General features: G+C 34.6%; 1 protein-coding gene across 1 annotated transcript; it reads left to right on the top strand.

Moving 5' to 3' along the window:
• The first annotated feature begins 552 nt into the window (after positions 1–552).
• LOC123679794 (transcription initiation factor TFIID subunit 2) lies at positions 553–12965 on the top strand. The gene is made up of 16 exons (XM_045617281.1): positions 553–705; positions 775–829; positions 889–1052; positions 1112–1331; positions 1392–1768; positions 1940–2289; positions 3639–3838; positions 4618–4826; positions 4890–5129; positions 6767–7016; positions 8690–8992; positions 9046–9286; positions 10901–11120; positions 12077–12401; positions 12473–12655; positions 12709–12965. Exons 1-16 carry the CDS (start codon positions 659–661, stop codon positions 12895–12897), a joined length of 3573 nt encoding a protein of 1190 aa, XP_045473237.1. The 5' UTR covers positions 553–658; the 3' UTR covers positions 12898–12965.
• The last annotated feature ends 1269 nt before the right edge of the window (positions 12966–14234 follow it).

Genomic DNA, 14234 nt, shown 5'->3' with positions numbered 1-14234 from the left:
GAATGAACGGAATAACCACAGAATTAGAGAAATATATTTATCAACTAAAAATTCGCCGCTTATGATAATACAAGGTGAACTAATTAATAAGAATAATAATCAATGCACTTATATGGCACGAAAATGAATCGTTTAGTTATATTACCGAATGAAACACAATATCAAAAATTATTGAAATGAATAAATTGGAATTATATATAACTTATGTACACATAAAGCATTTCCCTTTCTAAATGAAAATTGACCTGTTCATATTTTTCCGGAAAAACTCATACTTCTGCTGGGTTATTTCATGTGTTGTGGGGCCTCTTTCTTAAAATTTGTTGAAAAATAACAATTTCGGTTGGGTATATAACCCATCCCTGCTTTAGTGAACCCCCGAATTAATAAAAATAACAGTAAGAACCTAAATGGCCGTAATGAGTAAAGATAGAATAATTAGAAACCAACCCGACTCGTAGAGGTCGCTTCTCTGATTTGCAGATGGTCATCAATCAAACACATTGAATAAAAAAAAAGAAAAAATGCATGTTACTCTATGACTGTAAAAACATAAACATCAACATTTGTAAACAATGCTACAGGTCATCTGATTGTGGTTAATACTTAAAATGTATTATTTTAATATATTATACAGATATAAAGGGACAAATAAATCATGAGTAACGAACGTACTACTGGGGACAATTGCCGTCCATTCAAATTATAAGTATTTCAATTTTAGTTCATAATATATGTGTTTTTTAGGTTATTTTATTATGATATTTTCTTTACAGCCCATCAACTGGTCAGTCTTACAGGTATAAGCTTCGAAAGGAAAAGTATCATAGTAAGTTTTAAAACTTCGATTGTTGAAACTGATTGTCACAATGATATGAATTTTTTCAGGGATGTGTAGAGCTGACTGTTGTTCCAGACCGAAATAATTTACGACAAATCAAGCTTAATGCAAAACAGTGTCGAATATACAGAGTAACTCTAAATGAAGAATATGAGGCACATTTTCAGTATTTTGATCCTTTTCTGGATGTATGTCAATCAGATTCAGAAACGTAAGTTTTTCCCTCCGTTGGACTGACTTTGCATTTAATAATACTTGCATAACTTTTAGGAGGAACATTGAAACCTTTTCTCAGCATCACTTGAATGCATCTTTAAAAGTAGATCCAGACAATAATGCAGGTGAACTCGTTATAACAGTTCCACCTGAAGCAACACATTTGATAGCTGAAGGTACAGCTTTGAGAGTAGGAATAGAGTTTTCACTAGAACAACCGCAAGGAGGAATTCACTTTGTTGTTCCTCCCAAGAAAGAGGGTGGTAATGCTGAAGTAAGAATCTATTTTGCATTTGATATGGTATACATATATAATTCATCTAAATTATTTTAGAAAACTGCCCATTTGTTTACCCACGGACACCAGAATGCAACTAGGTTATGGTTTCCCTGTGTTGATAGTTATGCTGAAGTATGTACATGGAAGCTAGAATTTACTGTAGATGAAGATATGACAGCAGTTTCTAACGGAGATCTTATTGAAGTAGTCTTTACTCCAGATATGAGAAGAAAGACTTACCATTACACTTTGAATGTACCAACTTGCGCTCCTAATATTTCATTGGCTGTGGGGCACTTTGAAGTCCTAGTTGATCCGTTCATGCATGAAGTGACACATTTTTGCTTACCTCATTTGATGCCACTTCTGAAAGTAACTTCTCGATATGTTCATGAAGCTTTTGAATTCTATGAGGAAACAATGTCCAACAGGTGAGCGTCTTACTGCAATTTGTATAAAGAACCATTTATCAAGTTTCTATTAAAAATTTATTTTAATAATAATAACCTTACACATTATTAAATATTATGGTTTGATTAGTTGCAAAATATGTTTTAAATATGTGTATTTTCATCCAAAATATATTTCATTTATATTTATAGATACCCATATAGTTGTTACAAACAAGTATTTGTTGATGAAGCAGACGAAGATTATAGATCTTATGCTACTATGAGCATTCTAAGGGTAGATCTCCTCCATTCTGGTGTTATTATTGATCAAGTCTTCGAGACAAGAAGGATTATGGCACAAGCTGTTGCAGAACAATTTTTTGGCTGCTTTATTTCCATGCAAAATTGGTCAGATATGTGGTTAAACAAGGGAATCAGTCAATATCTTTGCGGTTTGTACTGCAGAAAAAGTTTTGGAAATAATTATTATAGAGCCGTTGTCCAAAATATGCTTCTTGAAGTTGTACAGTATGAGGAAAAGTATGGAGGAATTGTCTTAGGTAAGTAGTATTTGAAATCGCTAGATAAGTTTTCGTGACCTTGAATCGAGCCTTCACCTGTGTATGAACAATTTGAGAGAGCTTCAGGATGTGTGAATCAGGGCACTTATGCTATTACTATTATTTTATATTTTATTTTGTTCCTGCTTGATGTAACCAATTACTTACAAGAAAAAATATTGCTTGTTTGTTATCCTAAACCTCAGAGTACTAAACATTGGTAGAGGGAGCATATGTCATTTTCATTAAGGAAATTTTGTTCCCAACATGAACTGTCAAATTTGACAGGAAGCGAGCGAGAATGAAAACTAATCAGTGATACGATATTTCACTCAATTCGCGAGTTTCTGCACAAAGAACGCATTTCTTATATCCCATAGTGGATCAACGTTTCATATTAACTCAAAATATATTGAGATGAATAGCTAAATTTATCAGAAATTCAGAAAACAAACTTCAAGCGCGCCAAACGATGTGAAACATCCGATGACACTAGGAGAGCAAATTGTGCCAAATTTGGAATTTCAGCAGGTAGATACAGAAAATAATAAATATTCTGCTCATTAGAAATTCGACAATTAGGAAAAATATCGGATTCCAAATATTCAAATTTGCATATTTAATCGGGAATCACTCAAATAAATATATTTCATTCAATATAATATACATTCATAACGATATAGTGAAATTGTGTATTTGACAACGTAATTTAACCATGTTGGGGACATGTAAAAATTTGCGTATATTCCTTCTATCTATATCAATTACTCTATGTCCTAAACAAATAAAAATTGAATAGTCTATCAGATAGTTCAAATTTGTTTTAAATTTTGTAAAGAAAAATGGTTGACTCTTCCATTTTCGATACGATAATTGCTTTGATAGTTTGTAAGGTCTAAAAAACATATACCTACAAACTGTGAAGTGATTTGTCTTGTTGGTCTGTGGTTTATCTAAAGATTGATTGTTTAATATATTTATATGTTGTTTAATATATGTTGTTTAATATATTTACTGTTTTTTTATACAAAGGGTATTTTAAGTATGGAAAGCCTCATTTATCTTGGAAAACCATTGCACGATTTGTATAGCTTTTGGTGTGCAAGGATCTTCTGATATGGCGATATTGTGTTGGTACTAACATTGTTGTCAGATTTCTTTCCTTTTTCCGGTGTAATAATGAACTTTGTTATTTCAAGTGGATCACCCTGTATATATGTCATAATTTCCGAGTTATAGCTATGAATTCGTTTTTGAGATAAATGAGGTGTTTCATACTTAAAATTCTTCCTTTTATCTACACAATTTATATGTTTCAAAGATTACTATGAAATAACAATGATTTTCAGATCCAAGCCAACCACCTCAACCTCTTCCAGTAGGTGTAAATACGCCTCAAACAAGTAGTAGTCATGAGCCTGAAAAATTCTATTTTTCAATAAGAAACCTCCACACGATGTCCCCTATGTATGTGGAAGCACTCCACAAAAAGTCCATGTTGGTGATGAGAATGTTGGAGCACAGAATTGGGCAAGAACTACTACTTCAGGTAAGTTCAGTAAAAAACTAAAATTTATAAGATATTTTGAATTCATACCGATCCTCGCTATTTCTTATACAGGTTTATGTGAATCTACCCTAATTGTTTTATAAATGGGTGATTCACCTATTGTGAATCCTATTCTAGCAATAGAGGGTTTTTATAGATAAAATAATAATAACAGTTCTTTATTGATGAATTTAAAAGGCCATTGTTCAATCTAGGGTATGGTCCGTATATCGCCTAGAATTTCAGAGCGGTTACTAGTGGTTTTCAATGTTTCAGGTAACCTGCTTCCTATTTACGGACCGCTTGACTCTTGTCACTTGTCAACCAAATTTTTTTTTGAAAGAATTTTGGAAGTTATAAATGGTTGATCTTTTTAATTTATAAACAACTTCTTAATGGCTCTGAAGGGTATTTGTTTCATAATTAAAATAATGAAGTTTTTGAATGTTAGATGTCGTGAAAAATGTTCATAAACAATAATCTGAAAATTAAAATGACAACTGCCAAGCCAAGTGGGCGTGGTTACCAAACCTAACCAAAATAAAAGTACGATTGCTCTGGTGACAGATGACTCACCGAAGTTTGAGGAAATAGTCACCGGATTTTGAGGAATTTGACATATTCGGACCACCAACTTACTAACCATAGTAACCAAGGTGATATACGGACCATACCCATAGTACATTTCTTTATTGAATGTTGAATTTCAATGCGAATTTGAAATTTGATTGATCTACTGTTCTCTGAAAAGTATCATCAAATATTATGGTATATTCCAGGTATTCAATAAACAACTATCATTGGCTATGAACGCTGCCACTCAAAAAATAAGAAGCTGTCTTTGGGGCCACATGCTCATTAGTACCAATGTTTTCACTAAAGCTATATTTACTGTAACGGGAAAAGATATGGCCGTTTTTATCGATCAATGGGTTAGAACGGGAGGCCATGCAAAGTTTCATCTTACATCCAACTTTAACAGAAAGAGGTAAATTGTTCATACGCAAAAGTTAATAATTATTCTATTCATTGCCACTTTGTCTTTTATTAGAAACACAATTGAATTAGAAATTCGACAAGATGCGACAAAACAATTAGGAATAAAAAAATATGTTGGACCCCTTCTAGTCACCCTTCAAGAACTCGATGGCACCTTTAAACATATGCTCCAGATTGAAAATACAGTGGTTAAAGCTGATATTACGTGCCACTCGAAAAGTAGAAGAAACAAAAAGAAAAAAATTCCTTTGTGCACCGGGGAAGAAGTTGATATGGACTTGAGTGCTATGGAGTAAGTTATTAAAATAATCGCTCCGTTAATAATTGACTATAATCAAAAAGTACCAGAAAATTGTAATTGTATGATTCTGTTGAGTAAATAGTTTGAATTTTGTGTTGCAGACGAAATTTTGTGCGTCGATTCGGTAAAAATGTCTCAGAAAACCCTTGAGGACTCAGTTCTTCCAAAACCCAGAGCATATAAGTGATTTCGAAAGCGGTTGTGAGGTTTGCGAAAATTTTCCTCATTCTGGACGGCCTCTGAAGAAAAATTTGAGTGATTTGAAGCCGTCGAACAAAAGGCCATTTTTTCAGAGGCCTATCAGAAGTGCACGGATGCTTGGATCATGCATCAGCACAAGTGTTTCATTTCAGATGAATATTATTTTGGGGGAGATAAAATAGATTTGAAAAAACACTAACACAATTCTGTTCTATTTACAGTTTAATGGTACTTCTTGATTATAGTGTATGTATTATTATTATTCAAATGAAATTTGGAAAAATTTGAAATTTTGACTATCAGGATGTAAGCCCGGCCGCATATTGTGGCACAATCTCACTGCCTGGTGTTGTACAGTATTTTCTCTATTTTAGTTTCGTAATGAGTACATTACAGAACTAGAAACAGTGCTGTAATGAACTCATTACAGCATTGTTTGCAGTTAAATTTTTCGTTTTATGGTTGTCTAGACTGACTTCCGATCCTATCAAATTTCAAAACACTTCAATTGTAAATATAATACAATTTAGATATAGAGAAATAATTTGCAACATTGTTCGCGATTTCTCTTAATTCTGCTGTTATTAGATAGATTTCGTCAGACATAATTGACGAGTTTCATGCGTAATTATAAATGATTTAAAAACTCGAAACTTACGATTCAAATTCCGTAATCTGTCAATTTTCGGAACTGCCAAGATACATTACAAAAGTTACTAGGATGTATAATCTGAATTTTGCATTAAAATTCGACAATATTTCACAAAAATTGAGTGAAATGGAGAAAATATCGTCTAACACTCGTTGCAGAATGCAATTCCAACACTTATGTCTTCGAAAACTCTCTCCTTCGTTGCTCGTCGAATTTCGCATTCGTGTTGGAAATAAGAGACCATTCTGCAATTTGTTGTAGAATATACTATTGTGAAGAACCATTCCCGAAGGTCCTCAAAAATTTAAGCATCACGTTTAACATTTTCAATGATGAAATTTTGGATTCGGCCAAGGAAAAATATATGTAACCATAATTATTTTATCTACCTAGATAATAATAATAAATTTCTCAGTTCGGCCTCTGAATCAGATTCAGATGCAGAAAGCGTGGTATTCTAACATTTTAACACAAGAACACAAGTAAACAAATTGCATCAAAATTTAATCAGCTTAGCTTTTATCCAGCTGTACACAAAATTCCCACCCAGATGTGAGACCTGCTTCAGTCATAAACTTGAACAGACTGGTTTACAACCATACAAAAAATACAGAAACTTATCCCCCAATATGCGAACACACTCTGCGAGTTCTTTACTGCTCGAGTGCATAATTGGATTGCGTGGTAATATGCGCCCGGGCTAAGAAGTGTTTTGGTTGGTTGCATTTTTATGAAACCTTTTGAAATGTTTACTTATTTATTGATTTTTTCTAAGTGATTCACCAGTACTTTGGATAAGATTGGATCCTGAAATGACTCTCTTGAGATCGGTAGTTATCGAACAACCTGATTATCAATGGCAATATCAACTTAGACACGAACGTGATGTAACTGCACAGATTGAAGCAATTGTTGCACTTGAACGATATCCCACACCTCCAACTAGAATGGCCTTGACTGATACAATAGAAAACGAGCACTGTTACTGGGAAGTCCGATGTAGAGCTGCTCAATGTCTCACAAAAGTAAGTCCTATGATCTTTTGAAATATGGTTCCCTTTATCCAATTCAAAATGAAGGATCATATTTTAAGTAAAATTTTGTAAAAGCTTCGTAGTTAATAGAAAAATTCTGTTGAAATACTTGACAGTAAAGTTCATTTCGGTGAATTAATAAATAACATCGCTGATATTTATATTAAGGGTGTTACTTTTAAGTTACATAACTTCATCATTGAATTCCCTGTTTTCATTTTCAGAAAGTGTTGTAATTCTTAAATGTGAACAATTTTCCATTGGCAGAATTTGCGTAAGCTATCATGTTATCAACTCAGAAAAGAAATCCAACTGAATTCATTAGTAACAATTAGGCCAATTGAAAAGTCCCCGGTCTACCATAGTAAAACACATTTTTTTGGCAAAATTCTAGGGTGATACAGCGATTATAGCGATTTTCCAACTTTTCGATACCATTTTTGTAGTACGATTTGTCTTTCGCTTCTGAATAGGCCTCAGTTTCGGCGATTACTTCTTCATTGGCTTTCCAGCGAGCATTCTTTGAGGTCTGAGGACAGACAAATGTCGCTGGTGGTCAGATCTGGCGAATACAGTGGATGTAGAAGCAATTCGAAGCCCAATTCATGCAATTTTGCCATTTTTCCATTGATTTGTGATACAGAGCATTGTCTTGATGAAACGGAACTTTTTTTTTCAAATGGTGCCGTTATAATAATCGCTGTTGATGGTCTGGCCCTTTTGGAGGTAATCAATGAATATTATACCATACGCATCCCAGAATACCGATGCCATAACCTTGCCAGCTAACTGTTGTGTTTTTTCTCGCTTTGGATTCGGTTCATCGTGTGCAGTCCACTCAGCTGACTGTCGATTGGACTCTGGAGTGAAATGATGGAGCTATGTTTCATCCATTGTCACATATCGTCGCAAAAATTCAGATTTATTGCACTTAAACAGCTTCAAACACTGCTCAGAATCATTAACACGTTGTTGCTTTTGATCGATTGTGAGCTCGCGCGGCACCCATTTTGCACCCAGCTTTCTCATGTACAAATATTCGTGACTGATAAGATGTATACATTCAGATGATATCTTCACAATGTCTGCTATCTCGACCAATTTCACTTTACAGTCATTCAAAATTATTTTGTGAACTTTTTTGATTTTTTCGTCGGTGACAGCCTCTTTTGGGCGTCCAGTGCGTTCGCCGTCTTCGATGCTCATTTCACCACGTTTAAACTTAGCATACCAATCAACGATGGTAGATTTTCCTGGTGCAGACCCCGGAAACTCTTCATCAAGACAAGATTTTGCTTCAACTGTATTTTTTCCCTTCAAAAAGCAATATTTTATCTGCACACGAAATTCCTTTTTTTTTCATCTTTTTTCAAATAACAAAAGTAGCTACACTCACAATGCAATATTTCACAAACTAATGGTTGGACTGCTGTCAAATTTTGACACGTATCGTTTGGAGGTTGGTACTAAGAATCATATGGATTTAATACTAGCACTGCCATCTCTGCATCAGACCGGGGACTTTTCAATTAGCCTAATAAGCCTTTTTGTTGGATAAATATCAGATTTAGTCCTGTAGATAATTTTTTTCTTAAAAATGCAATACACAATATAACAAATAGAAGGAATTTAGTATTAGTTAAATCTTAAAATGATTTTTTTAGGTGGCTAATGCGATGGTTGCAAATTGGGCTGGTCCCCCTGCTATGCTTGCTATTTTCAGGAAGTTTTTTGGTTCATTCGCTGCTCCGCATATTATAAAACAAAACAATTTCACCAATTTCCAGCATTATTATCTTCAGAAAACTATTCCCTTAGCTATGTCAGGTTTGCGGAATGCACATAAAATTTGTCCTCCGGAAGTTGTTAGATTCCTGTTGGATCTGTTCAAATACAATGATAATTCCAAGAACAGATATAGTGATAACTACTATAGAGCGACATTGGTGGAAGCACTTGGCCGAACGGTAATGTGGTACGATTGGTTTTTAATATTTTTTTTAATTGGAACGTTTTTCAGGTAACCCCAGTTGTATCGGTTCAACAAGGAGCACCAATAACTTCTGAAACCTTGAGTGCCGATACCAAGTTAATTTTAGAGGAGATAACGAGGTATTTGAACCTTGAAAAAGTTTTGCCGTCTTACAGGTATTCTGTATCTTGTGCGTGTTTGAAAGCAATACGGAATCTACAGAAGTACGGTCATTTACCCAGTAAATCTGTTTTGTTCAAGTTTTATGCTTCGTACGGCCAATATATCGGTAAGTTTCAATCTGAAGTGCCTACCAGAGTAAATTGAAAGTAATATACTCATTTTATTTAGAAAAAAGCTTGCAAATGTAACACTTTACACTATGATTTATGGCTTTCCCTTTCAATGCGAAAAAGCTAGACGTGTGGAGGAAAATAATAGAAAAAGCAACATACAAATTTAAAATTCTCCTCAACTATTCTATTAAGTATCGTGGTACCAATATATATTTTCAACTTTATGATTATCTATTGTTGTGTTTCCGAAAAATATTAGGTGTACATTTTTTCTTCCGCCGTTTTGCAATAGATGGCTGTAGTGGTAGCAATGTGTAGCAATAAGCTCAGGTATTTGTGAACATAACGCCATCGAAATATTAGTCGATTTGTGTCTGCATCATGAAGTTATTCTCGATTAAACATGTCAGCTCACGAGCCAAATTCTCCTCGTTCGCGGGAGGTTTTGATTTTCTACTTTAATATGAAGAAATAAGCGGCTGAGGCTCATCGAATGCTCTTAAATACATATGGTGAGGCCGCTATTATTGAAAGAATGTGCCGAGAGTGGTTTCAACGCTTCAAGAACGGTGATTTTGACGTCGAAGACCAGCATGGCGGTGGAAGAGAGAAGGTTTTCGATGATGCAGAATTGGAGACATTATTTGATCAAGACTCGTCTCAAACGCAACAAGAATTGGCAGGATCATTGGGAGTGACGCAACAAGCCATTTCAAAACGCTTGAAAGTCATGGGAATGATTCAGAAACAAGGAAATTGGGTGCTGTACGAGTTGAAGCCGAGAGATGTTGAACGGCTTATGTTTGCTTGTGAACAGCTGCTTGCAAGGCAAAGACGGAATGGATTTATGCTTCGCATTGCGACTGAAGATGAAAAATGGATTCATTACAATAATCCCAGCGCAGAAAATGATAGGGCTATCTAGGCCATGCTTCCACGTTGACGGCCAAACCGAATATTCACGGTTCCAAGGTCATTATCAGTATTTGGTGGGACCAGCTCGGCGTAGTGTATTATGAGTGGTTAAAACCGATTTAAATAATCACAGGCGATCGTTATCGAACGTAATTAATGCATTTGAGCCGAGCATTGAAAGACAAACGGCCGAAATACAACGAGAGACATGATAAAATAATTTCACAGCATGACAATGCTCGACCCCATGTTGCGAAAGTTGTCAAGACATACTTGGAAACGTTAAAATGGGAAGTCCTATCCCATCCGCCGTATTCTCCAGACGTTGCTCCCTCGTACTATCACTTGTTTCGATCAATGGCACACGGCCTGGCTGACCAGTATTTCCGGTATTATCAAGAAGTAAAAAATTGGATCGCTTCAAAAGTTGACCAGTTTTTTCAACGCGGAATTCGTGCGCTGCCCGAAAGATGGGAGAAATTAGTGGTCAGCGATGGACAATACTTTGAATCTAAAATGAGTTTTTTACAATAAAGCCTCGAAGTTTGAAAAAAAAAAACGGCGGAAGCAAAGTTGTATGTTGTATGTAATTTTGTTAAATTGTGTTAACTTGTTTTTCTTTCAAATTTCTCATCGACAACTTTAATAATTTTCGAGAATAGTTTTTCCTTATGCATTTATTATTTTTTCAGATGTTAGAATAGCTGCATTGGAATGTTTGGTAGATTTTGTTCAAGCAGATGGTAGAACGGAAGATCTCGAATTCTTATTTGATTTGTTGGAAAACGATCCTGATTCAGGTCTTAAGCATAAACTTGCTGCAATGCTTATCCAAAATCCTCCCTTCAAAAGAGCACAAAGGAATCGGCTTGATAAACCGGAATTGGTTGAAAGGCTTTGGACGAATATAAAGTGAGTATAGGGTGTTTTTTTTTCGAGGTATATAATTTTAAGTTGGCATTACTGTTCAAGATGGCGACCGATTTAACAGCTGTCAAGTGATTTATTCTCAGTTTGGTTTGGCAATTCACCATGAATTGACTCACGCCTGAACAACGCTTGCAAATAGTGCAATTTTATTTCGAAAATAATGGCTCTGTGCGGAATACGTATCGCGCACTACGTCCAATTTATTTTGTTTAAATAGCGATGAAGCGCACTTCTGGTTGAATGGCTACGTCAACAAACAAAACTGCCGCATTTGGAGTGAAGCTAATCCTCAAAACTGGCTGTTTGGTGGCTTTATGGGCGGGTGGAATCATTGGTCCGTACTTCTTCAAAAACGATGATGGCCAGAACGTTACAGTCAATGGTGATCGGTATAGAGACTTGATTACCAACTTTTTCATTCCTGAATTGAACAACCATGATTTCCAGGAGCTGTGGTTCCAACAAGACGGCGCAACATGTCACACAGCTCGTATCACAATCGATTTATTGCAAGACACGTTTGGTGACCGCCTAATTTCACGTTTTGGACCTGTGAATTGGCCTCCAAGATCTTGTGATTTAAAACCGCTAGACTACTTTCTGTGGGGCTATGTAAAGTCATTGGTCTATGCGGATAAGCCATAAACACTTGACCATTTGGGAGACAACATTCGCCGTGTTATTGCCGATATACGGCCAGAAATGTTGGAAAAGTAATCGAAAATTGGACTACATCCGAGCCAGCCGTGGCGGTCATATGCCAGAAATCATATTTAAAAAGTAATGCCACAAGATTATCTTGCGGATAAATAAAATTCATGCCAATCGAATAATCCATCGTTGTTTTATTTCAATTTAAAGTTCTATAGCTCTAAAAAAACACCCCTTAATTCTGTAAATTCAAGCTTAAAAAAAATTTAAATGTTGAAACTTTTCAGCGGTATGTTTTCGCATGATTCTCGTCTACGTTGTGATATGGTAGATATTTATTACGCATTTTACGGAACCAAGAAACCATTTTGTTTGCCTGATCCTAAAATGGAAGGTATTTTGAGCCTCGAGAAGCAAAGGCATGACATCCAATCAATGAGAAGTTTCAAAACTTCCTCATCAGTTTTCAAAAAAGAAAAATCTCCAGTTCCTTCCACTAGTGGGATAAAATCCCTTATGGAATCCTCACACAGAGATTTGGCCAGTGGGATGGTTATAGAGGAGCAAGTTGACATGATGACTGATGTTATTGTGACAGATGAAAAGATTAAGGTGAGAAAATTTTAATTTTTTTTTTTTTAATGAGTGATAAAACAATCAATATATCTTGATGTTTTCTGCAGGAAGAGCCTTTGGATTTACATGTTGACTCAAATCAAACAGTAGCTGTTAAACAAGAATATTATTCTGACAACTCTGTTTCTTTGCCTGGAATGGGTCTCAGTGGTCCCGTAGGTTTTGAACCTGGAATGTTCAAACCAGATGGGGAACCAAAACCGAAGAAAGAAAAAGACGATCTAATGAAGGTAAAAGCATTTATTTTCGAATTTTCACACAATTTAACGACTAATATTTTCAGATAAAGAAGAAGAAAAAAGATAAGAAAAAACATAAGCATAAACACAAACATAAACATGAGCACAAGCATGGCAAAGAGAAAAAAGAGAAAGATCCTAACAAAATAAAATTGAAGGAAGAAACATTGAGCTCTGTGAGTTCTACGCCAAGTCCTCCAAATGGAGGTAATCCTTCTTCAGAAAATATGTGAAAGTGTGATTTTTCTTTTTTCATATTTAATCAAGTGGAATATTTTAAATAAAAATTTTATTCAAGATATTTTTGTTTTTTATCTTTGTATTTTTCAAATCTATCGAGAGTAAAGGAAATTTTATGATCACTTTAGGGATGAAAACGTTTTTGGTGTTTGCGAAATGAATTCCAGACTATTCAAAACAAAAGTTATCTATCTTGTTGATTAGTACGAATATTTCTTCAATAGAAGATAATGCTTTATCCAAAATTAAAAAACTATATACAAATTATTTGTTTGGATATAGCGCATCCACCATTTTTCTAGAATTCGCCTATAGGGTGACATCTAGGAAATAGTTCCATTTTAGCTTTGGAAATGAAGTACACGTTACAGGATTCTTTATATCGCGACATCTAGGAAAAGTAGCTCAAACCAAGTTTTTGTAGTAACGTACGTTACAGAATTCTTTTCTTGGTTGGCTGAGACATGAATTAGTTCAGTCAATTGTGTATAGATGGCTTACACATGAATTCTCCAAATTGAATTCTTGGATACATACACCCATTCAAACTATTAATTCATTTTTTCTAGGATTAGGTTCAAATAAATATAAATATATTATTAAGGTTCATTGGTAAAAATATTCTCCAATTAAACCCCTTGAGAATTTTCCCACAAAACTCAAAATATCTCGCAATTGAGACCTTTTTGAAGCAAGCTGATTACAAATTGCTGAGTAAAGGACGAAAAAGCACAATGCTACAACCATTGCTAGAGTTTTTTTTCATATTTATAGAATTTTGCAGTTGTATATGTTAACTTTAATTTTAAAGTTACTCATCACACTACAAGTTGATCATTCGATGAACTGTGTAGTAACACTCTATTCATATTTGTTGAAATGACTAAAAATCTTCATTCTCCCTTTTACTTGAATAGTTGTAGAGGGGAATATTATATGGTGTTTGTTCGAAAAGAACATGAAACAGTACTTTGAAGGATGAGATTGAATATTACATCAGGATTATTTTTTGAGGCTTCTTCTCTTCCTGCAATTCTAAGATATATTTGAGTTTTATTTCAATGAAACATCGTTTGGGTAGTTCTATTTATTTTAAATATTAATTGATTACATAGTTGTATAGGTTGTGTGCTTGTCTGGATAAAATATGAGATATTTACAATGTAATAGTGGAACATAAAATTGTACTCCATACTTTCTTAAAGCTCATGTAGAAGAATTCATCAAATATCTATTATTCTCATAATCTAATCTGGAGAAGTAACTGGGTTATTTGAATCGAATAACATTTGTCCAGATTCAAAACAAAAACACAATAATAAAACGAAAA

This window comes from Harmonia axyridis, chromosome 5 (assembly GCF_914767665.1).
Source record: "Harmonia axyridis chromosome 5, icHarAxyr1.1, whole genome shotgun sequence".
NCBI lineage: Eukaryota > Metazoa > Arthropoda > Insecta > Coleoptera > Coccinellidae > Harmonia > Harmonia axyridis.
The sequence above is the reverse complement of the archived record's forward strand: the minus strand, read 5'-3'. Positions and strand labels throughout refer to the sequence as shown.

Coding starts and splice junctions, on each gene's coding strand:
- LOC123679794 (XM_045617281.1), top strand. CDS start 659: ATGAGTAACGAACGTACTACTGGGGACAATTGCCGTCCATTCAAATT. Junction 12,402..12,472: donor TGACAGATGAAAAGATTAAG/GTGAGAAAATTT, acceptor TGTTTTCTGCAG/GAAGAGCCTTTGGATTTACA. Junction 12,656..12,708: donor AAAAAGACGATCTAATGAAG/GTAAAAGCATTT, acceptor TAATATTTTCAG/ATAAAGAAGAAGAAAAAAGA.